At 52.7% G+C, this 22,926-nt stretch overlaps 8 protein-coding genes across 8 annotated transcripts; 4 read left to right on the top strand and 4 right to left on the bottom strand.

Moving 5' to 3' along the window:
• Positions 1 to 1,789: 1,789 nt before the first annotated feature.
• On the top strand, positions 1,790 to 2,179 carry N0V89_005533 (uncharacterized protein; the record flags this gene model as incomplete). Its single annotated transcript, XM_056214310.1, has 2 exons — positions 1,790 to 1,907; positions 1,974 to 2,179. 2 exons carry the CDS (start codon positions 1,790 to 1,792, stop codon positions 2,177 to 2,179), a joined length of 324 nt encoding a protein of 107 aa, XP_056071577.1.
• Positions 2,180 to 5,654: 3,475 nt separating this feature from the next.
• On the bottom strand, positions 5,655 to 6,601 carry RPS1 (ribosomal 40S subunit protein S1B; the record flags this gene model as incomplete). The annotated part of the gene is made up of 4 exons (XM_056214309.1): positions 5,655 to 5,696; positions 5,748 to 5,849; positions 5,902 to 6,403; positions 6,480 to 6,601. The coding sequence occupies 4 exons, from the start codon at positions 6,599 to 6,601 to the stop codon at positions 5,655 to 5,657; spliced, it is 768 nt and encodes a 255-aa protein (XP_056071576.1).
• A 1,306-nt stretch (positions 6,602 to 7,907) lies between these two features.
• On the bottom strand, positions 7,908 to 8,409 carry N0V89_005531 (uncharacterized protein; the record flags this gene model as incomplete). The annotated part of the gene is made up of 2 exons (XM_056214308.1): positions 7,908 to 8,002; positions 8,052 to 8,409. 2 exons carry the CDS (start codon positions 8,407 to 8,409, stop codon positions 7,908 to 7,910), a joined length of 453 nt encoding a protein of 150 aa, XP_056071575.1.
• Positions 8,410 to 12,042: 3,633 nt separating this feature from the next.
• Positions 12,043 to 14,040, bottom strand: URC1 (putative GTP cyclohydrolase; the record flags this gene model as incomplete). Its single annotated transcript, XM_056214307.1, has 7 exons — positions 12,043 to 12,048; positions 12,106 to 12,176; positions 12,302 to 12,423; positions 12,494 to 12,546; positions 12,633 to 13,084; positions 13,133 to 13,543; positions 13,593 to 14,040. The coding sequence occupies 7 exons, from the start codon at positions 14,038 to 14,040 to the stop codon at positions 12,043 to 12,045; spliced, it is 1,563 nt and encodes a 520-aa protein (XP_056071574.1).
• Positions 14,041 to 14,611: 571 nt separating this feature from the next.
• N0V89_005529 (uncharacterized protein) lies at positions 14,612 to 15,235 on the top strand (the record flags this gene model as incomplete). The annotated part of the gene is made up of 4 exons (XM_056214306.1): positions 14,612 to 14,618; positions 14,659 to 14,705; positions 14,759 to 14,897; positions 15,042 to 15,235. 4 exons carry the CDS (start codon positions 14,612 to 14,614, stop codon positions 15,233 to 15,235), a joined length of 387 nt encoding a protein of 128 aa, XP_056071573.1.
• A 394-nt stretch (positions 15,236 to 15,629) lies between these two features.
• FUR1 (Uracil phosphoribosyltransferase, synthesizes UMP from uracil) lies at positions 15,630 to 16,514 on the bottom strand (the record flags this gene model as incomplete). Its single annotated transcript, XM_056214305.1, has 4 exons — positions 15,630 to 15,681; positions 15,729 to 15,900; positions 15,956 to 16,314; positions 16,366 to 16,514. The coding sequence occupies 4 exons, from the start codon at positions 16,512 to 16,514 to the stop codon at positions 15,630 to 15,632; spliced, it is 732 nt and encodes a 243-aa protein (XP_056071572.1).
• A 558-nt stretch (positions 16,515 to 17,072) lies between these two features.
• Positions 17,073 to 20,496, top strand: N0V89_005527 (uncharacterized protein; the record flags this gene model as incomplete). Its single annotated transcript, XM_056214304.1, has 2 exons — positions 17,073 to 20,141; positions 20,194 to 20,496. 2 exons carry the CDS (start codon positions 17,073 to 17,075, stop codon positions 20,494 to 20,496), a joined length of 3,372 nt encoding a protein of 1,123 aa, XP_056071571.1.
• Positions 20,497 to 21,818: 1,322 nt separating this feature from the next.
• On the top strand, positions 21,819 to 22,680 carry RHB1 (GTP-binding protein; the record flags this gene model as incomplete). Its single annotated transcript, XM_056214303.1, has 4 exons — positions 21,819 to 21,870; positions 21,918 to 22,057; positions 22,212 to 22,374; positions 22,472 to 22,680. 4 exons carry the CDS (start codon positions 21,819 to 21,821, stop codon positions 22,678 to 22,680), a joined length of 564 nt encoding a protein of 187 aa, XP_056071570.1.
• Positions 22,681 to 22,926: the final 246 nt, after the last annotated feature.

The raw sequence follows: 22,926 nt of genomic DNA, 5'->3' as shown, positions 1-22,926 counted from the left end.
CACCATGTTCGCTTCGTCTCTGGACTCGCACTCTGCAATCTTATCCGATCCTTCAACATGGAACTTCCCCTCGTACTCGCAGCTCTACTCTCTTCCGTCACTGCTCATCCTTCATCCCCGTCAAAGGTGGAGGCGAAAGGCGTTCCTCAAGCAAATCTACTCCGATCCAGTCTCGGGCACCGGCATTGTAGCCTCATTGGGCGAGGAAGGGGTTGTATTGATCCCTCCCTCTGATGATGTCCCATAATGGAGTGAAGGAGATGTAAACAACGGTGTGTCCAAGCGTGCATTGATAACTGTTACCGTCTACCAGAGTACACCTCCAATAGGGTAGATCATTATTCCTCGACCCTGCTCATACAAACCAGACAATAATTTCAGAATTAGAGCGAGGGCCTTTTCTCTGACAGTAAGTCGTTCCAATTCCGCTCGCTATGGACGTAGGCTGACAGGTGATAACTGGGAGGTGCTATAATCTTCGTGGCAGCACCTCCTGGAATAGTCAAGTTACTTCTTTCAAGGTGCAGTCTGGCTTTGGACGCCTCTTCTTCCTGTGAGGAACATGCTTTAGTATGGAATGATACGGTGCTGAAATATCGAAGCAACATCAACTGTGATGGCGACTATGAGTTTTACTTTAGCTTGGCTGTCACCAAGCGTGAGCTAATTACTGGCGATTGATCTCCGTGAAGAGCATGTGGGTCTTCAACGTGGGATCGTACTACGACGTTACTTTCTCCAACTGTCGATGCTGAGATGCCTAGGCTTTGAGTTCTTGGTGTCTCGGAGGTTTGAATTACACCACAGCTTCGCGATGGATACCGAGTCAAAGAAATTGGTGCGCATCCCAACAACAAGCGATTGAACGAGCGGACCCAATATCTCTTCAAGAAGACAGTGAGAATATACGTTTCACTGCCTTCCTTGATCTGTACCATGGCGCACTGGTACAACCCGTTATTTGTACTCAACCTCAGAGATATAGGCCAACTTTTCACTCATTTCCAGTTTCCAACCAGTCGAGAAACCATAACAGTTGTTTGCTAAAATCTATTTAAGGCTACCGTCTCAAGTCAAATATACAGGCATTATAATTCTTATCCTGGAGTAACACTGAGTGCCCGAATTTCCGATGAGTACTGAATGGCAATCTAGGCGTGCCTTACGTATTCGATATAACATCTATGCTGGGAGGACTCAATACGTTGCGCGTACACTAAACCACTTATACCACGCGGCCCTAGAGATGTTCTGAGAAGAGAATTGGCCTGGCCTGATTGTAATGTTCAGGTGCCCAGCTGTTCTAAAGTCACGTGCTAGATTGACCAACCATTGGCGGAGACAGCTGGCGCCTTGAAGTGTTCAGCCCCATCTGAACGGTGACCAGACACTTGTACTACTATGAGTGTATGACGATGGGAGGCCGTACGCAAACTACTCCACACTTGTTGTTGTGCAGAGCAAGAAGCGGTCTCAAGGGCCATCGCATGTTGGGTTGAAGAACAGTATAAAAGAGCTGGAGTAGCTAGTCGTTCATTTACTCACTACAGTTTAGCAAGACTCTTCATTCAAGTCTTAACATCCAGCATCGTTGCGAAATCGAAAGTCATCGTTTCAAGAACGCCTTCTTCGCCATGCATTTGACTTCCGCCCTGTTGCTCTGCATTGCCAGCTTCGGTATTGCAGTTCCTGCTCCCGCCTCCGACCTTGAGAAGCGCGACAAGAATCTGTGTGGTCTCGGCAACTACGCAAAAGTTACGGAAGCCAGAGTCGCAAATGAGTGCGTGTCATGCTGCCGACACAGCTAGTTAATCACGCTGATTTGTGGACCAGCATCAAGACGCTCAAGGGAAAGACGGGCACCGTTGGAGTTGGTGCAGGAGGATCGAATCGCATTGTATGCCACGGTGAGTAATTCGCTTGAAGCTCCCATCATCCACCAAGTCGCAAAAATGGACTGACCGGATCACCAGGCCATACCGCCGTCAATTTGTACAATACTGGCAAATCTGCGACCAATTTCAACCTCCATGAGCTAGGGTTCAAGGTTGAGGATGCGTACAGGGCGTGCTATGGGAGTAATCCTAGTGCGGGCGCAGGCGACAAGAAGACGAATTTGGCATTCCAGCACTTTGGAGATGGGTACAATTTCCTGGTTCACGGCAATGCGGACTGCTAGGGCAATTTAATTCCCCGATAACACTTGTCAGCAGATGCTGGTGTCAATGCGCAGGCGGTTTAGATACATGCCTATACTGGATACAAAGCGTTGCTGGGATGAGCTACAGTTGCATCTTTTGAATCTTTTTAAACCCATTCAGAGCCGTATCTTTCATCGTTTTAGAGTAATATCATTCATTACGTTCGAATAGATCGTCCAAAACACCATGGTGAAAGCCTTCCTTATCGGCAGAGAGACTGAACATTCTCTTCGGAATAACTGTGACCAAATGAAGTAACCCACGACTTCCAACAGAAGAACAAAGAAAAAGGAAAAAAGAAGGGCGTACAAAGCTAGCAATCGCCATTAGAGGTCGTCTGAGAAAAGGCAGCGCAACAAGCAGACTACCCAGATTGGCTCAAGCACTATTGGAGTGAATCATGCCGGTATTTGGATCTATGGACTGTGGCTTTGCGATGCAGAAGTCCGACTATCACGGCCCTTGGCAGATGTTTATGCGCCATTATTGTCTCCAACATTCTATGGTTCTTCCAAGTCAGGCGAGTCATATTCATGTTTTGCGGTACATTGAGATCGAAATTGCTTGTCTGATGCGAGGAACCTTCACATGGCTAGCTTAGATCAAAATGTACTGGTAGCTTGCGGGAGGTCTTGCGGGCCGAGAATTTCTTGTAGGTGAGAATTTGGATGTGAAATTATGCTTCTATTGTCAAATTCAAGAAATGCTCCCCCATATTTCCATAGCTATGGGTACCTTTTTAAAAACAAATAAATGTCGGCTAATCTGTGTATATAGGATGTGAATCATTGGCCAGGATCTACTGCATCTATATTCCCGGGCCTGGTAGACGTTAAAATAGGGCACCAAGCTGTCAAAAAGTTGAACAGGCTAATAATCAGCCTCCTATATACACGGATTGGCTATGACTTTATGAACAATATACTCAGGGCCATGGAAAGGCGTGGAAGAAATTTTGTAAAGCTCCGATAAGGAATTTCGTTGGTGAGAAATTCGTGAGATATCTATGGTACTTTGAGAAGTGGTTGGCTACTGGTGAAAACGTGGACCGTCAATGGCGTGGTGATGCGAACGGCGGTCTTGCGCACTTCGTGAGATGCTTATTCCTATCCAAGGATACTACGAGTCCAGTGTAGGCTTCTCTTGGAGAGGGTCAGTTTATGAGGTTCTTGATGGGTGACTATGGTAGGTATTGATAGGAAGATAATCTTGCCATCTCCGTTCCGCGCCTATCTCTGCAGCCGGCTAGCTCGAGTCGCAACCTCGCATGAACGTAAGCAGCATTGTGGATCCCGGAGAGCATTTATCAAGTGTGAGGAGAGTACTGGAACAGAGTTTGTACCGAGTACATCAGCCTAGAGGTTATGAATAAGATTTCGTCGCATGTATCTATTTAATAGTGACGATGAAACAAGAGCACTTCCGTACGCATGGCAAAGCGAGAGTTCATGGATTCGAATACCAGCACGGATTTGGCATCTGAGTATTGCGAGGAAGTACCCAGTTGGCCATTCTTAGGATATATTGGCGCTACTATATCCTCGCTAGCATCTGGTTTACTGTGAAGCAGGGTACTGGAGATGATGTTAAGGCCCCTAGCGTGTGATGTCATAATCCAGGGCAAACACGGTGCAACCTTAATAGAACGCTCGCTGCAATCTTATCTTTGTGTAGAGGAAAGAGAATGTCATAATCAGGTTGATATAGCAGTCATCGTGTCCATATACATGGCACGTCCTCTTCTGCACTAATCTTTCCTATCGTCAAAAACTGCTCGTGTATGTCTTATTCAGCACTTGAAGGTCGACACAGACTGATTTTTCTATGGCCAGCAGTAATGCGACTCTCTATTATCCTATACAACGCAGTTAAGATAAAGCGTGAGGAACGAGAGCCTGCATCTATCTGAGTTCTGCGGTTACTCAAGTAAGCACTACACTTTGTATCTGGTAGAGATTTTACTTGATTCGGTTGCTGAGCAAAGACCTTTTAACACCGCCAGCCCCTCCCCAACCCCCACCACCACCTTCACGGGTTCAATGAATCGCCATGGTGAAGACAAATCGCAGATAGCATGCAGCCTCAATGATAAGGCCTCAATATCCTAGCTTAGCCCAGCCGCAGAGCCTTCGCGTCATTCCTCCTCCATCGCGATCCCATCGGCGCATCCACAACAAAATCCCACTACGTATACACCACGGTACAAAACCAACCCCACAACCCGCCTCCGCAACCCTAGCTCTTCTCCCTCAGTTCCGTTCACCACTGACGTCCTTTCTCGTCAAAGTAGCGGTGTAATCCCTCCATTCCCAATCCAGCAGCACTAACCCAACCCCACCAACTTCAAGCATCACGACCAGTGGTCACATCGAGTAAGCGAGATGCAATGGCTCAGTTGCTGGGCTTGCTGGTAGTGTTTTCTGCGTTACGATAAGAGTGTAGTAGTGGAGTAGTGGGGCCGTTCGTGTGTATAGAGGTAAGGATCCAATGTGCTGGCACGCTTTGGAGCGTGCAGACTCTAGAAGGGAGGTTTCTTGGTAGGGCTCGGATCGCGCCGGAGCGACGTTGCATGGTTTGATTTGGGGAACGCTGGTGGAGCATGTGTGAATTCAGCATATCTCGCTTGTACAAGGTGAACCCGATCCCAGATCAACATGGGAACAGGTACCTGGGCGTGCCAGAAATAGGAAGCATGCACTCCTGGACTGACGTCTTCTCCGGAGCTGTACTGCACGGACGCAGTATGCGCAGTGATGTAATGTCTCACCAGAACGATTCAGCAGCTGCATGCAATATCTTGTACGCAAGCTTGCGTGGCAAGTATACAGATTCTCGCCGATCCCGACTTCCAGAACCCCAGGAACTAAAATCTGCGGCTGCGGCTGCGGCAAGGCTTCCGGCAGAGAGTTGATACGGATGTCGATCGTGTCTGGCCCTGAAGCAAAGCCTGTAGTGGAGACAAGGTCAGCAACAAGTTTATGTAAACTAAGTTGAGCACGAGGACACTAGGAACAGGGAAGGGAATGGTGCAGTGTAAAACTCCGCGAGTAACATCAATGCAGATCCGGAGCAGACCTTGCGCACAGTACTTGGATGTAAGGTGCTGCAGCGATCGACACTGCCAGGCGAGAGACGTTAGTACCGCACACTGCGCACCGGACCTGCAAAGACATGAATCGTGATCTGACATTTCGACATGCGTATAGCTAGGGAGCTTGCGGAGAGGAAGGGAGCAGAGGTGAACGTTGTCAATGCCAAAATGTCATTGCCTTGGACTTTTCCTGCACCGCCACTGAACACCGTGGTATGAATCGTTTGTAGTGCACGCCGTCACTGCCACCAAGCACTCAGTAGGGTCATGTTTAACCTTTCATTTGTAAACATAACACCATGTGATGCCCATATTCATGTCGCGAAAACCGTAAGAGACCCCAGCCTATTCAACCATGTCCCTTACACCTCCTCAAGCACCGTCTCCTTGAACTCCCGCTCAACCTGTTGTAAGTTAGCTATTATCCCCAGATCCGTCGCATATAGAGGCCGTACCTTCTGACCCGAGTCGTCCTGGCTTGACTCGCCGTGGAGACCGAGTAGGGCACCAAGGTCAAACTTGGGCTGCTTGAGAAGCTTAAGCTTGCGGACGTGGATCTGTTGTGTGTTAGCCAAGAGGTAAAACACACGCATCCACAACAACACATACGTTCTGGAGAGGGTAGATGCCCTGGGTTGCCTTCTCAATCTCGCGGCCGATGACCTCGGGGATGAGCTTCTGGGTGAGCTGAGCGAGGGAGCACGAGCTGGCCTCACGGGTCATGATCTCAGTCATCTTCTTGCGAATCTGCCTGATCTGCGACGAAGCGGCGTAGGTGGTCTTCTTGATCTGGTTGGGTCGTCGCTTGGTGAAGGCGATAGCGAAGAGGCGGACGAGGTAGTCATCAGTGGTCTTGACGACGACGTTGGCCTCGATGAGGGATTGCCACTTGCGGACGAGCGAGCGGAGCTTGTCGGAGGTGAAGTCGAGGCCGTGGAAGTTGGTCAGGCAGTTCTTGCCCTGGACCTCGTCGACGCGGAGCTTGACCTTACGGAAAGCGTGATCCTCGTCCTTCTGGAGGTCCGCGAGGGAAACCTCGAATATCCGGCCCTTCAGCGCATCGTTGGCGTTCTTGAGACCGGAGGTACGGTTGACGAGGGTCTTGCCGACGCTGCAAAGGAAGAAAACTCAGTATGCTGTCCATTGAAGAGTGTGCGGGCGCACAATGCCGCGGCGGGGAGTCTTACTCTCGGACCTGGAAAGTGCCAGGAGCCTTGACGTTGTACCAGTCCTTCTTCGCGAAGGTGTCGGTCTTCTTCTTGAGACCCTTCTTGCCCTTTGAAAGACGCTTGTTCTTGCCGACAGCCATGGTTGCGATGGGGTGGGAGGGCTGTTCTGGTTGTGTCGTTTAACAAGTCGAAGCCCACGCTGAATTTCTTCGCTAAGCGAGTGGTGTGCGCGCACGGGCCCAAATCACGTGGGCCAAGAGAAACGAATCAAGGGCCTTCGCCTTGCACGAACACCGCAAATGATCGCATGCCTTTTTCAACGACGGATCTACTCTTGCTCATCTTCCTCGTGCGTGTCGCGGTGTCATCGCAGCCAACGCCAAGTCCTATTGGGACTTCACCACCGCAATGGAAGGAGCTGTACGCCTTGTTGCGCAATTGTCGCGGTTTTGCCACATCGTTATATTGATTTCCAACTTTCTTGACACTGATCGCCTCATGCACCTTCCATCCAGCAATGCGGTCGCCCTACTTTTCTACTTACTATGGTAGTAGTAACTGATATGGAAGCTCTCTCCGATATGGCTGGATCCAGATCGTAATAGCAGCAACTCGATCTTGGCATCATTAGGAACATGGTAAGAAATGTTCCACATTGACCGACGAAAGTCAGACTACGGCCACAGCCGGTGAACAAATTGCTAGACACCATTGCCAGCGAGACCCAATTCTCTGGGCGGTGGGGTTTGTTCAGGTCGTTGTCCGCAAACCACCGCGCCACAGGGTCTACAGAAAACTGCCGCTACTGTGACGATGCGTCGGCAGCGTGCACTGCTGGATTCGTGCTTCAGAACGACTTATGAGTTTTGTGATTTTGTTTATGATTTCCTTATTTCTGCACAAGTTACATTGCAATCGAGTTCTCCTGACCGCTCTCCTGTCACGACTCGCTACTCTCTGATCCGCTTCCGCACCGCTAGTGTCGCTTCTCGCCTCGCTACTTCCATCCTCCCACAGACCGGTCCCAGACACCGCTCGGTCGAACTCCTTTCGTTGACTGACGCAGTCAATTTGAATGCTCGCCGGCTGGTATCGAGCTAAATGGAGCCACTGCACGCACTCCTTCTATGACTCTTCCCTCATTTCTTTTTCGCTGAGCACTCTCCGCCTCTCTGTGCGACTCTCAAAACCTGCTCAACCCCTTCTGAGGCAGGAACTGAGAAGCTCTCGTTCTCCCAGTCGCTCTGTGGGGCACCCAGACATCTCGTTGATTTCCAGTCCATGGCTTGGTCCTAGATTCGTTGGGTGCTAATTCCTCTCTACCAACTCTGTCCTCGATGACAAAGGAATGACGGTGTTCGGGGTGATGCTCAATAGCTTGGTGATGGGTCTTTCGATCGCTTTTCTCTCGATTTGTAGGGTTACTTGGTTGACCACATGACCAAATCAAGTCCTCACGGCACTGTGATCTCTGCGCTGTTGCTGGTAGGGATTCTGAGACTGGCAGAACTTCTCAAAGTCTGGAAAGCTGATGTAGCCATCTGGAACTGGTCAACTATTGCACTGTGACACAAGGCTAAACATGCTTACCTTGCTGCCTATACTGATGGACATAGCGAGCACTCTCGCTCCTCCATACAGCAGGTCGGTCTGGGCTGTACATTGGACTCGAGTGCATCCTCTCTTCTGGTGACGAGATCGGGCTACCTGGTGGTGTCTCGGTCCTTGGGGTGGATGGGTGCGAGGCAACCTTGGCAAGTAGGGCAGAGGCCTTGGTCGGACTCCCCGATCCTGAGTCTCTTCGGCTTGCTATCGTCGATTGTGTTGTAAGACATGGCGAGGAGACGGTTGAAGGCGTTAGAGGTGGTCGACGGCTGCCTGATGTGGACCGTGGCTGCTGTGGTGGTTGCGTTGGGAGCGAGTAGTAGTATCTTGTGTTGTTCGCCATTTCGAAGTCGAATGTATATCTGCTCGTCTAGTTGATTGGGTGATTGACGGTGGGAAAGGTGAAATGAAGAGCAAAGCAGTTGGAAGACGTAGTGGTAATAATGCTGAGTGCCCGCGCCCAGACGCCATTCACCCAGACTACAACGCCTCTGCAAAAGCAGGGCACCCCTGCAACGCCAGCTGCATCATCAGCCGGGCCCTCTAGCTTAGACTTTCTCGGCCCCGGTCGCTATGCACGATGCACGCCTCTGAACAACGTGGACCGTTAGGACAGCAGGCAGCTAGCCGGCTACAAGGCGGCTGCGCTGTCATCAGTCCATACGTCCTGACTCGTCCCCGACCGACTCACGATCACACTTCATCTCGCGGCGTGCGTTGGCCACCGCCGTGTCTCTTTTGGTCGCTCCGAGATATCGATAGCCCTGGAAGTGGCTACTGCTTCTAGCAAATTCGCTGACGTTGGCTGTATTGAGGCCTCTCGTGCCTGATTGGCATCGCGGCTCTGAAGCCGGTAACGCGGGTTCCAAGGCAGCGGGGTCTCGAATCGGGACATGGATGCGCCTTGAACAGACGCCTCCGTCATGGACGCCGTGTGGTGGAGAGACAACTGCCAGACAGCCACCATTTCAGGACCGGCAAGGCACGCTCCAGTTGGTGGGCGCAGACGCCTTGCGAGACGGAGGGCGGCCGTTCCTGATCCTGCATCGACAGGACCGCCTTCTGGTGTGTGCGGCCAGGTAGGAGTTCGAAAGACGGTGCCACCGCCTCACAATGCTTCACAATCACATCTGCCTCTGGCGTCGCAACGGTCGAGGCGGTGTCGGGAGCATCGCGAGGTCTTGCGTTTCACTAATCCACGCGCAATGACATGGCTCGCGCAAAGAAGCACACAGCAACACGAGCCAACATCCAACAGAATCCCACGCGTCGCACCTGCATTTCATCCTTCCAAGCTCGCAAACCCGTTGCTTACCTCTTCTATGACGCATCCCTACTTATTTGTTTTCCTGACATCGGCACACGGCTATTTCCTGCACGCTCGGGCGGGATGGAATAAGCGGCGGCCACGTACTGACTGCCGGCCGCTCCCGCCACCAGTTGAACAGTCGGCTCGTTCTCGCGTCTCATCGTGCATCCCATCAACCGGGCGAGCGAGAAAGCGAGTGCTACAAAGACGCTTTGCGTCGAGAGCAGCAGCAACTCTGACGTTACACCTCGAAAAGCACGAGAGATTAACTTCCGACGGCCCTTCAGGTGTCGAAGTTTCCCAGTTCTGACAGTCCACCTCATGGCATAACATCGCGATCCACTTTGTTCTCCAGAGCGGGGCGGACAGGCGTCCAGACTCGTGCCTCCTCTTCACTAAACCTCAGCTGCACTGCATGACGCTCGCCGGCGGCTGCCACTGCCGGAACATCGCCCGCACTTGCCAGTGGAAATCTTTCTCCTCCCTGGACGAGTCAATCGGCGTCGCGCCCATTCAGGGTGACCGCTCAACAGGTGTTTGTTATCCATTATACATTGCATCTGCGGTCCTGTTGGAGCGCTCATATCCTTCTCACCACGCCGACTCATTCTATTGCTCAGTTTTCAATGTGGCGCCCCTTGATCGACTGACGATGATCGGTAGTTCAGATAATAGCGACGAATGGAACTCTCGCTTTTCTCCGTCCGCAAGCGTGTAGATAGACAAACACAAGCGTGCCCACACCGCCGAGCACACGAGACACCTGCCATATGCCATGCTGCCCAGTCCGTTATGAAAGCGCCTGCTAGCTCACGATACTACACATTAGACGCGCTCGGTACCTGTCGCCTGCCCCACAGATACGGTTAAGGTTATCTTGTGACACCCTCTTCGCGCACCCCTCCCTCCCATCTCAACGCCTCCATGGACGCAGGCTGTCCGTTAAAAGAGTGGTCTGCATTATGGATGCACAGTTACTATCTCCGGTCGCCTTCGCCTATGAGATTGCGACTAACAACGCGGTATACGTGGAGTCACCCCTCGGAAATTTGTTACATTGACCGCTTCTCACGTACGCTCTTAGTAGGAAATGGCACACGCACCGTGTACACCACACTCGCATATATATATCTGCTTTGCGCTGAACGCTCTGAGACTCCGCGTTAGACGTGCACCCTTACTGCCGTCTGGGAGATGTGCAATGCAGCATGCTGTGCAACCCACCGTCTCCCCTCACGCCCCTTTCCTCTCAACTCGGAGCCTCCCGAGCTCGCGTTGCCCACCCCAAGACCACTCACATACATACATATACATTCAGAAAATACCCCACAGCGATCTAGAATGCATATCCCTCAGACCTGCGTGCCGATCCTTTCCGAGGCCGCACACAAGCACATCCTCGCCTACGCAGTCTGCGTATTACTTGCTAGTTCTGCGTGCGTGCCTCACACGTGTACATCCGCCACTCTACTACACACCTATGGCATCCACACTCCGGAACGCGCTTATACCGGTCTTTCCCAGTAAGACGGAGCAGCGGGTTCTCCACGTAGACGCCCTGAAACTGATCCCGAGAAGTCTAGACAGAGTAGCTTCTGCTACGCCTCATGGTGCCGTCGTCCGCGGTAGGCATCTCCTTGCACGTAACGTAGGGCAGTGGGTGGTGTTCCCGGCCGAGACCACTTTTTGGCAGGGTGGAACGCTTTCTAATCTTGTGCCGACGCGCATGCTCGGAGCAGAGGCGAGGTAGCGGTCGAGCCCAAAAGCGGGCCGCCCCGGTAACCTAGTGTTTACTCTTCTTGCACTCGCGCTGGCCGCGCGATGGGGAAGAGGGAGGCGGTCATGCGGCAGGTAAACGGCATTTGTGACTGTGAGCGGGTAGGGCGGATTTCGAATTTAGGGCAGTAGGGTACGTGGAAGTGGTGGGGGTACATATGCGAGTGTGGTCTACCCTTGGAAGAGAAGGGGAACAGGGCCTGCTGTACTGCTGATGGCGGGCCTGCAGGGCTGGACACGTGAGGTGTGGTGAGTGGTGATGCATATGCGGGGAGCGCGGGTGTACAAAGAGGACTGAGGGTGGAGAGATACGGTGTAGGCAGAAGGGCATGCTGTTTGCCGGTTAGCTTCATACGACTCGTGACAGGACCGTGACATGGCACTCATTCCGAGTGAGCATTGTTTGACAGAGTCAGCCTGAGATGCTCTTCGTCTTCCATCCTCTTGAGGCTACGCCGTGTTAGTCCTTCTATGGTATACCGAAGCTACCAATCATCCAGGCAAACAGTCAGCCATGCGCAGCGGTGGCGGCGTGCGTTGCTGAGAGCACTTCTTGGGCCGAACCAATCGCTGAGCATGATCTGTAAAATATCATGAGGTGATTGCTCTATTCGTCAAGTTGAAGTATTTGTTTTGTCTACCTGCATTGATCGCGTGAGAGTCCTCGCTGTTTACTCGGAGCCGCAGCACGCGGTGCTGCCCACTTCAAGCGACCGAGGAATCACACAGGCGTCCTACCCAATAGTCAAGCTTATCAAGCCTTCAAATTTCCATGCAACATGCCAACCCAAATCCAATCGCGAGAATGTGACAAATCCGGAGATGCATATGGAGTTAGGTATCTTTCGTGAACAAGCAGACGACGAGCTGATCAACACGGAGCGTCGTGATTTAGTGCTATCGTAGTCGTCAGCTTCCTCTCCATCCGGGTATACCAATGATCCGAGTACTTACGTCGATGTCTTCCCAGCCGCGACCCTTAACGTTGGCGAGCTCGTCCATGGACATAACGTGACCGGTAGTGACTATAAGCAACGAGTGTTAGCGTCCTTCCTAGGTGCAATTCACGATGCTCCCGTTGCATCGCCCACGATGGTCAAATAAGGCAAGAGCGACGTTGTTCTCCGCGTGCATAAATGCATAAACTTACAGTAGCCAGCTTGGATCTTCGCATCGATTTCGACGCGGCTGTCCGCCGGTATCATCTCTTCAGGGATCGGCACGCGCTCGTGAATTGGGATGCCCTGCTCGACAATCGCATCGTGTTTCATACTAAAGTCGTGTTAGTTAGCTCTGACGCGCAGACCCTGCAGTCGGAGTGCTATGGGTGACGATTGCTTACTTGGACATGCTGAGCATTCTGTCAATCTTCGTGATGCCGAGCCAGTGCAGGATCTACAGTGGCACGAGTATTAGCAGCTGATTCGACAGGTCGTAGACACTGTAGAACGTTGTACAATGTGCAATGCAGGATGGCTCACATCAGGCATGAGTGCTTGGAAACGCATGTCCTTGACACCAGCAATGTTCTCGGTTCGCTTAAAGTACTCGCTCGCGCGGTCTTCTCCGCGCTTTCGTGCGTTGTACACGAGGTACTTCGTCACCTCACCAAGAGCTCGTCCTTCTTTGCGGAAATAGATGACGACACCGCTGCCGCCTTTCTGAGCTTCCTTGACGGCTTCCTCAACGCCGAAAATGAGGTACGGACGGCATGTGCAAATGTCTGAACCGAACACATCGCTGCCGTTGCACTCATCGTGGACACGCAGGGCGAGACGGACTTTCTCGTCCGACATCTTGGCTGGATCACCGAAGATGTACACAGTCAAACCACCGATCGGTGGCAGGAAGAGCTTGATATCGTGCCGCGTAATCAGCTCAGGGTAGGATCCGCCAGTCTCCTCGAACAACGTACGGCGAAGAGTGCCCTCATCTAGCGAAGCTGTCAGCTTTTGCAGTCAGATACGATGGCTTGACGAACCGATGCCGAAGCGTTCGGCAACTCCCGGTAGATACCAGACAGGCTCAACGGCAACCTTTGTGACCGCCAATTCACCGCTCTCGTTGATACAGATCTTGCCATCAGGTACGAGACGACCTTTGCGAACGCTGTCCTCCAGCTCAGGCAGTTTCATGTGGGCTTTGGTAATGGCAATAGAAGGCCTGATCTCGACACCCTCTTTGTCCATAGTCTCCTTGTAAAGCCATGGAGCCAGATGTCCAAGAGGATCCATGGCTACAATCTTCTTCTTGTCGCTCCATTGAGGGAACGGCCCGATGGTTGCGGCGGGCTCGGTGTTGGTAAAGTCAGGCTTATGTTCAATGTCAAGGTTCCCGCTTGCTACGGCAAGAGCGTGGTAAATTGAGTAGGAACCACCGTGAGCGCCGATGGCTACAAAATATCAGCAGACTCAAAAGCCCAATGACGGGGAAAAACGTACCGTTGCGCCTACGGATGGTATTCGAATGGCGAGACACAACCACGGGACCTCGAACTGCAGGGTCTTTGTGACCCCAATCCATAGGCAGTGGGTCAACACCAGCTTGACCAGGATACGAAGTCAAGATGATTTTGGAAGTCTTGGAAACGCTGGTTCGACGAGGAGACGTATCAGCAACAGGTGATGATTCCTCATACTGTTTGCTAACGGCCTCCGTGGTCTTCTCCGAAAGGGAGGCAGCAACTTCTTTGGCTTTCTCGAGAAGGCCGTTGGAGGGTTGAGGCTGACCTTTAGCCTCATCTTTGATTTGTTTGATCTCCGATAGCATGTTTACACGGCCATTGATGGTGTCTACGGCTGATGCTAGCTGGGAGTTCTCCTTGCGCAAGGAGTTGAGTCCTTCCAAGATTTCCTTGAGAAGGACATCACTTGAGCTCTCGACGGACATGATGATTGTGCAATGCTTTCATGCAAGTACAAAGAACCCCCTCGACGAACAGGAAAGTGTAATGAGGAAAATGTGGAACCCTCCGTATCTACCGGCCGCCTGTAGATAATGAACCACTGATTACCGAGGAAGAGCTGAAGGACGTATGTGCCGCTGATGAAGAACGCAAACAACAACCGAAGGAAGTTGAAGCCGTTTTCTATTTCCGAGCTCTGAAAGACAGTAGGAAAAGAGAGAGAAAGAGAGAGGAGGCACAGCGGCGGGGGAAGTTAGGTCACACGTGGTGGTCGATGACAGGGCGCCCGTGCTTTTCTGATTGGCCGAGCTTATCGACGACGCTTTGGGCAACAAGCTGCACATGTGGGGAAGCGGCGGTCCCCGGCCACCTCCGTACCTCCTACGTTATCTTGGCGCTATTATCGGAGTGCATTCACACCTCACAGATTTGACGGAAGTCTTGGCCGCGAACGCGCGACAACAACCACGACGCGCCACACTCCACCCTTCTCGACGCTCGCGTCTTCACTCCCACCTTCCCGACAAAGCGAAGACACATTTCTACCGCAGCACAATGGCAAGTGGACGCGACTAGTTGTACGCGTTTTGATTCTAACTCAGAACAGGGCAAACGCAAGTCGGCAAAGAAACCGCAGGGCCCCAAGAAGGTATGTATACTTAATCGCGCAATAACCACGAAGTGCGCTAATGTCCCCTACAGAAGGAGAAGCTCCCGACGACCTTCCAGTGCCTCTTCTGCAATCACGAGAACTCTGTTTCCGTCTCCATCGAGAAAAAGTCTGGCGTTGGCAACCTTCAGTGCAAGGTGTGCGGGCAGACCTTCCAGACCAACACCAATTGTATGTCGTGAAAATCTTTGCGCAGACCTCCTAGAGACATACGCAAAGCCAGTGCTAGCCACTGCCTTCGGCAACGCTCGATCTCGCTATTGTGGTCTTAGCATGGTAATAAGTAGCTCATAGCAGAGCGCTGACCTTCAATAGACCTTTCCGCCCCTGTCGATGTCTACTCAGACTGGGTCGACGCTTGCGATGCGGTAGCAAAGGAAGCGGCCGCGGCCAACACAGCTACACAAAGGCCTGCAGCCCGCGGAGGCAGGTCCCGGGTCGAGGAGGAAACAGAAGACTTCGTTGTCCAGGACGAAGCCGACGCCGAGGGCGACTACGACGACTACTGAATGTCTGTACTGGAGTAGGCGAACTGTACGTTGCATGTACAACACACAAGATTCGATTGCATGTAGTCAAGGACTGACTAGCGGCATGTATGGCGTTCGAGGTATACCAGGGTTTAACGGGTAGGCGTTGTATCCAAAAGTAGCGCGTAACTATTGCGCTTGTGACAGTAGGATTGGTTCATCTTGTTTCGACCAAAGTAGTCGGACGGATAGTGTGGGCTCTTGTGGCTTTTTATTCGATTTAACATTCACAAATAACAATAGGCCGAGGCCTGGTCCACCAGTTCTCGACCTGTCATATGCACCCCATACATGATCTCATTCTTCATCAATATCCATGCTTGCTCACGTTTTCCTTCCCAGAAGGTTGCGAGGACAACATCTTGCTAGATATCTACATGGTGTAGAAGCGATCGCCAAAATCACCCAGACCGGGAACGATGTAGCTGCACATTGGTCAGTCATTGAATCGGATGCGTCAGGAAGCACGTACTTCTTCTCATCTAATCCTTGATCAACGAAGGCTGTCACTACCCTTACTTTAGGGTACTCATCAGCAAACTTCTTGATTCCCTCGGGACTAGCGATCAGGTTGAGGAAGAGGATGTGGTCCTCAGGCACGCCCCGGCTCTTGAGTACTTCGATAGCCATGAGAGCCGAACCGCCTGTTTGTCGTTAGCATCATCAACATGATGCAAAGTTAGAGTGAGCAGATTTTACCAGTAGCCAACATCGGATCCAGCAAGAGGACCCATCGGTTCGCAATGTCTTCCGGAAGCTTGTCGTAGTACAACTTGGGCTTCGAAGTCTCCTCGTCCCGCTGTATCAGGATCTTGCCAATTCTCACAGACCGACAACAATCCCTTAGACCCTGCTCCATCGACTCGCCAGCACGCATGATCGAGACACCACAGATCTTGCCCTCGAACTTGACGCCTATATAGTGCCTCCCCACTGGCGTGCTGATTTCATGACCTACTACTGGTAGATGGTTCAGGCCCTCTTCGACGAGCAGCCGAATGATGCGGTTGGAATAGAAGATGAAATCGGCCCGGCCCGTGTTCTCATCTCGAATCATCCTGACACATGTGGTGAGTTCTACGTCCATTCGTATGCGCACGTGCTCTTACGTTAGCAGCGCTATCAGCTGCGGTGTCTGCGGTAGGATAAAGACATTGTCCTGGGGAATTGGCTTGGAGACGGTTGCGGTAGGCCTTTGAGCCTCGTCGCGGTAGCCAGGTCCAAGAGGCTGCGAGGGGGGCTGCGATTCCGAAGCCATTTTGGAGGGTGATAAGAGTGCTTGCAAGCGAAAGTGGAGAAGTGGGAGATCCGAGTACTCGAACAAGATCCAAAGAGCGTCACCCACAGCTTGTTATAGAATAGTGTGAGGGCAGAGGTGGAATTGACAAAGGAAGAGATGTAAGAATCAGCTGCAAGAGCGTTGCTCGACCTTGGAAAGGTTCCAGACTCGTGATCTCGTAGCCGTCGGCGAGCTCCACCATCTGGGCATCTGTCATGGTACACCGCCCGCAATTTTGAGTTAGCAGCACGGGTGGACCCTGGCTCTCCTCATTCACACGCACCAGCCACAGCGGCGGCGCCTCTGCCGAATCACGCGTGTTTGCGGTCTCGAATTGCCGTTTACGCAAGCAGCCGAGCAACCACGCAGCCTCCAAACCAAAACACCTCGCACCCGCGCGCCTTCACATTGCCAAATCGCCCCGACGCTTACCCTTGGCGAGGGAATTCCTATCTACGCGCAAATCGCTCCCGACAACCTCGCCTTCCTTCCAACATGCGCTCCTAAACTCCCTCCCCCGCCCGACGCCCGCACGCGATGGCTATGCCAATGTCGTCAATCTTTACCGGCCCTGAGCGCCGCAAGAAGCTCGTGACATACGGACGGGCGGCGCGCTTCGGCAATGCGCAGATATTCACCGACGATGAGCCTTCGCCGGAGCGTTCGCGCAAGCAGGTGGGGAGACTCACCAGTGCATCGCAAAAGCCTGGAGCAGCCTCTGGAACTAAGAACGCTGTGGACACTGTGCGCGTAGGGAAACAGCAGTCACCGGGGCTGTATGACGACTTCGATGTACCCTCCGACAGCGAGTCCAGGCCTCGTACCGCAATCAAGAAACCGTTGCAAAAGCCTCCGCCGAAGCCTATGGACAATTTCGATGTCTTCGACGTGCCTTCCTCGGGCGACGAACGCAAAGCCGTAAGAATGGGTAGAGTCAAAGCAGCGCAGCAACTGCGGAGCAAGGTCAACGTGACTCGACCAAAAGTGCCTGCGCAACAAGCAAAGGCATCGGACAAGAAGCATGTTGTAGCGGTGTCTCCGGATGATCCTCTCATCATGGCAACCCCAGCGGTACGAACACGAGCCAAAACTGATGTAGCAGATACGAGACCCACAGCCACCGTAGCGGCGAAAGCAGCGAAGCAAAATGCATTGGCATTCAAGGCAAATGCGCGAGCGACTGTTGCACCCAGAACTGCACCAAAACAGACGAAAGCCAATCCTGCGCCAGCGCCTTTGGTTACTGAGATGGTACCAACACCACCGACCGAACCAAACGACGATTTTGCTGTTTTCGATGTCCCTTATTCTGACGACGAGGTATCGACGCAGACATCCGACCGACCGCGTAAAGCACCGATTGTACGCACAAAAGCACTCTCAAAACCGTCTCAACGGCATAGATCTCCTTCGCCAGAACTCTCGGCAGGATCTGATACATCCAATGCCTCTCATAAACGCAAACGGAGGGGTTCCGCTTCGTCGTCCGTGACCGTGAAGAAGATAAATATAGCACAGGGAAAGCGGGAGGCATCCGTACCTATACAGAGGAAGAGAGAAGCATCCATACCCATACAAAGGAAAAGAGAAGCATCCATAGCCCCGCGCAGTAGGAAGCACCAAAAGACAGACGACAGCCTGTCACCAGGCCATAGTGCGAATGAAGCTTCACGACCAAACCTTGTAGCGGTGGCTCATGACGCTCCATCCAACAAGGTAAAGCGTACAAAGTCACGTACTGTTCCCGTGATTTCAAGACATACGATAGCGAAAGCGCAATCGTCTCCTGTCAAGCTTCACAGTATGCTCGCCATGTGCTCAGCGACAAATTCGTCACGTGCGCAGGAAACCCTTGAAGCACCAATTGTCGAAGACGAGTCCATGTACGAACTACCCGATGAGGCCACACCGCGTGCGCAAGGCGCGAAGTCTGCCGTGCCAGGCTCTGTGACACCACGGCAGCGGGACCTGTTCAGCAATTTGTTGGAGGACGGTTCAGACCAAACCACTCCAATGCCTAGCATCTCGAAGCTTCGAATCACTGAGCGGACCCCAATTTCTGCTTTCGCTGCATTAGCTCGATCGTCGTCCGATATTCCCCAATCTAAACACACCAGGAAAGGGAGGCTCATTGATATGCTGAAACAACAACGAGCGCCAAGCGTCAACGAGGAGAGTGAAAGCGACGAAGAATCAGAAGCAGATGTCACCAAGATTGCAAACGGGCCAGCTGCGGCCCGATTCAAGGCTGAACACCACGTTGCTTCGCAAAAACTAACAGAGGCGATGGATATCGACCCTGATACCCAGGCAAGCTCCCAGACCTCTCGTGCTCCTGTCCCCACTGCGGACAGATCTCGGACCTACGCTCAACAGAGGTCGTACCTGGAAGAGACGAATCTTGAAGACGGCCTGTTGAACTGGGATGACGACATTGAAGTGGACTTGCCCACCAGACAGGGCTCGGTCACTGAAAGCGAAGACGACTCGCAACAAGTGACGGGCCTTCCTGAACTTCGTCGAAAAGGACAATTATACAAGTTCGAGGCAGAGACTCAGGCCATCATCGAGGACATATCCGGAAAAACCAACACTAATATTTCGGCACGGCGCAGTGCAATGATGGAGTTTGCTACTCAGTTGGCCGACGTGAGCTACGTCAACCAGTTACTAGAATCGGCAATGACGTCTTCATTGCTTCGGGCCATCTCTGCTACCGGGGATATCGTGTTCGACTTCGCAGCAGCTGTCGCGATAATCTTCATACTCAGAACAAAGCCAAGTTACGCCGTTGTGGAGCAAGTTTATCAGTCCGAAATTTTGACAACTCTGCGGAAGCTCTTGTCATCTCCAATGTTGAGCTTGGATATACACCGTATCTCGAAGGATAGGAAGACGAACATGTCTAGCAGTGCCCGAGAGAGTGTGGCAGATTTCCGAGCCCTCATCTTGCGACTGCTCGACTGGCCGGAAGCGGACGTGCCTAAGCTGTCGCCACAACTCTTGGCTATCAAAGTCCTGGAAGAGCTGGTCATAGGGCTCCGGATTCCCGGTAACACAGAGGCCATCGTCGACGATGACATGATCGGCAAAGTGCTCGACGTAGCATCCGGACCTGCACAGCGCCTGCAGTCAGGCAAGGCAACTACACAAGACGATCTGATATTGGAAACGGCGTTCTCGGCACTGGAGTCACTGTCAATATCCAAAGATGGTCAGGCTACTTGGCCAGATGAGGTACTCCGACGGTTGGCTGATATGATGTCGGCCTTCTTCGACACGACCGGATCGTCACCAAGACGGCTGGTAATCCGTCTTTGCATGAACCTGGCCAACAATCGTCCCAAAGCCTGTCAGATATTTGCGGATCAGACGTTCGTTACCCGCCTTGCTCGCTTCATCGTGGAATGTTTTCATACACTGGGAGATGATGCGAGTCAGCAACCGCTGACACGAGTGCGGGACGACCTCATATTGGCACTGGGCGCTATGATGAATCTTGCAGAGTTCAGTGATCAAGCCAGACTAAATGTGACTCAAGGAGGGGATGAGCTGCTCGGGGACCTGGTGAATATCTTTCTTGAGGGATCGGAACGCGCTGAGCGGGTAAGCCTACCTATCTGCCAGAGATAACCCAACATAAATTAACGACTTATAGGCCGATTCTGTGAAAAATGCTCACTTTCTCGTTCCCACCGGCTATCTCACTATCATGCTCGGCAACCTTTGCTTGAACGACCGGGTGCGCCGCAAGGTCATCTCCCTGCTTCCCGGGGAGAACATGACTTTGCTTGTGCAAAAGGTTAGAGAGTTCGTCCAGTACAACCAAAGGCTAGATCAGGCTGAGTTTGAGGGCGCTGAGGGTCAACAAACATTGCAAAATTTCACACTGAGACTTATGCTCGTGGTGGAGAGGTTAGAGAAGGCGGGCGTGCAGGAAACTGCGCGTTTCCCCGTATGACGGCAGCTGCAATGTGGGCAGCCAGGGATGTAATGACGGACTGAATGGTCAGTCCTTTCTTGAATTAACTTGGACTTAGGCTAGGGTAAGGATTGGGATTTGGATATAAGTTAGGCTAGGATAAGGATTTGGGTTTGGATGTATTTCGTATGGGGAGTTGGTTGGGCTCCGACGGGATAATGATTTTGAAGGACCCGGCACTCGCGGATTAGCTCGATACCCCAGATATGCTGTATGAAAGACCAGTTTCCCCAGGCCCGGATCTTGGCGTCGTCGTATGTCTGCCGGATTTTAGGCTCTTCGAGATGGTGCGTTGCGAGGGTGTATGCACATAGGTCTTGAAAAGGGAAGTTGTGCCTGGCGATGCCGATGGGCTCGAAAGAAAGACACTCTGGTATAGGAGCCAGATGAAGACTCGCATGTACGGGAAGTGGGCAACGGGCATGGGTAAGGTTTTCCACCATATGAGAGCTCATGAACTTTATCGTGGATCTACACAATGACATCAGACGGGCGCAAGGTACGGCGGGTTTACCCTCCAATGTGCGTCGGATAGTCGCCATGTTCTTCCACAATGGCTAAATCTACAGCGCATCATCTGCAGGTCCCAAATTTCCGGACGCGAATGACGGCGTGTGCAACGGTTGTGCCGGCAGAAGCAATTTGCGCGATGCTTCTGGCGCGCTTCCACGGCTTCCATGCATCTGGAGTCCTGCGGGCGGCTCGGCTGGGCTGCGGTCCTGGAGCGCTTCACATGCGCGAGGGATGGTGGGTCGGTGACAGCGGCCAATCGAGTGCGAGGCGCCCCGGGGAGCCTTTTTCGAGCGTTGTTTCGGCGTCTTCTCACGGCGGCCTTTGTCCACTTCTGCTCGGAGGGCTGCCAGGCGTGTGCGCTAGCGGCTGCGGGCGTTCCCTATGAGAGCGGTCGCGACGAATAACGGGCCTTGCATTTACGTGATGCAATTCTCTGGAGCCCAACCTGAGTGCGAGGCCGCGTCTGTGTGTGTACGCTAGGCATGACGGCATAAGGACCACTCGCTGGAGGCACAAGTCTTCTTCTCTGCTCGCTGTTTTCAACATCCGCGCTGCTTGGTTCGATAGTCGGAACCAGCATAGGCTTCCCGCAGACCAACCGCGCGTGAACGGCCGACCTTCACTAACTGTTTGCGCTGAGCAGCTCTTGCAGCTCGCCGGCGTTCCTCCCCGACCTAGCTGAGAAAGGCATCTTCAGGCATCAGCGCCCTCCACATTACCTCACTCCATCTCCAACCCTGGCGAGTCGCTCCAAGACCTCGAGACACGAACAAGCCGCCAGCACCACCATGGCCGGCCCCAAGCAGCGCAAGATTGCCATTGTCGGCAGCAGAGCCGTCGGTGAGTTCTCCGCCTCTGGCATCATTGCTATAGAGCTGACGGCCCAGGCAAATCCTCCTTGACGGTGCAATTCGTCGACGGCCACTTCGTAGAGAGCTACTACCCCACCATCGAGAACACGTTCAGCAAGGTCATCCGGTATAGAAACCAGGATTATGCCACCGAGATCATCGATACCGCCGGCCAGGTACGCAGCCCGCGCTTTCTGATCCCCGCCTCTGCACCCCGCAGTCCATGCACATTCAACAGATGAGCTACAGCCCCGCGTCAATCTTGGACCGTCTTCTCCCTTCTATGAGGTACCATGGTGCAATTTTACTGACAGGAATGCTCCCTTTCAGGACGAGTACAGCATTCTCAACTCGAAGCACTTCATCGGCATCCACGGCTACATGATCATCTACTCAGTCGCCAACAAGCAGAGCTTCGAGATGGCCCGCATAATACGTGACAAGATTCTCAACCACCTGGTCAGTTACATTCGCTTCGACAAAGTCGAGAAACGTCCCTCTGCACAGTCCTGGTCTGCGTATCCGCGCGGTCTGAGGCAACTAACACATCCTCCTGCAGGCCACCGAACACGTCCCGCTCGTCATCGTAGGAAACAAGTCCGATCTGCGACCGGAGCAGCGCCAAGTCACGGCCGACGATGGCAAGGCCCTTTCCACGGAGCTCAACTGCGGCTGGACCGAGGCCAGCGCGCGCTACAACGAGAACGTGCAGAAGGCGTTTGAGCTGATGATTGGAGAGATCGAGAAGAGTCAGAACCCTGGGGAACCCGCGGGCGGGAGCAAATGTCATGTCATGTAACGTTGGTGACTGACATGTGCGCCTTGCAGATGAAGAGCGGTTGATACTACAGGCACGTCCGCCCGTGAAGAAGGCGTGGGACAAGGTCAAGGAGGGATGTAAGCCTTCGTGAGGCAGGCTATATTGCACGCTTGGTACAAGGTTTAGACTTAGACGGTTGGGTGTGTCACATTCTTGGTCTCACTAGAAACGTAATGGCGTTATATGAGCGGAGGTATAATGGGCGTTTTTGGAATGGGAATTATA

This window comes from Didymosphaeria variabile (assembly GCF_027946475.1).
Source record: "Didymosphaeria variabile strain IMI 356815 chromosome Unknown scaffold_4, whole genome shotgun sequence".
In the NCBI taxonomy this organism is placed as follows: domain Eukaryota; kingdom Fungi; phylum Ascomycota; class Dothideomycetes; order Pleosporales; family Didymosphaeriaceae; genus Didymosphaeria; species Didymosphaeria variabile.
Note: the sequence above shows the minus strand (reverse complement) of the source record. Positions and strands in the feature narration are given on the sequence as shown.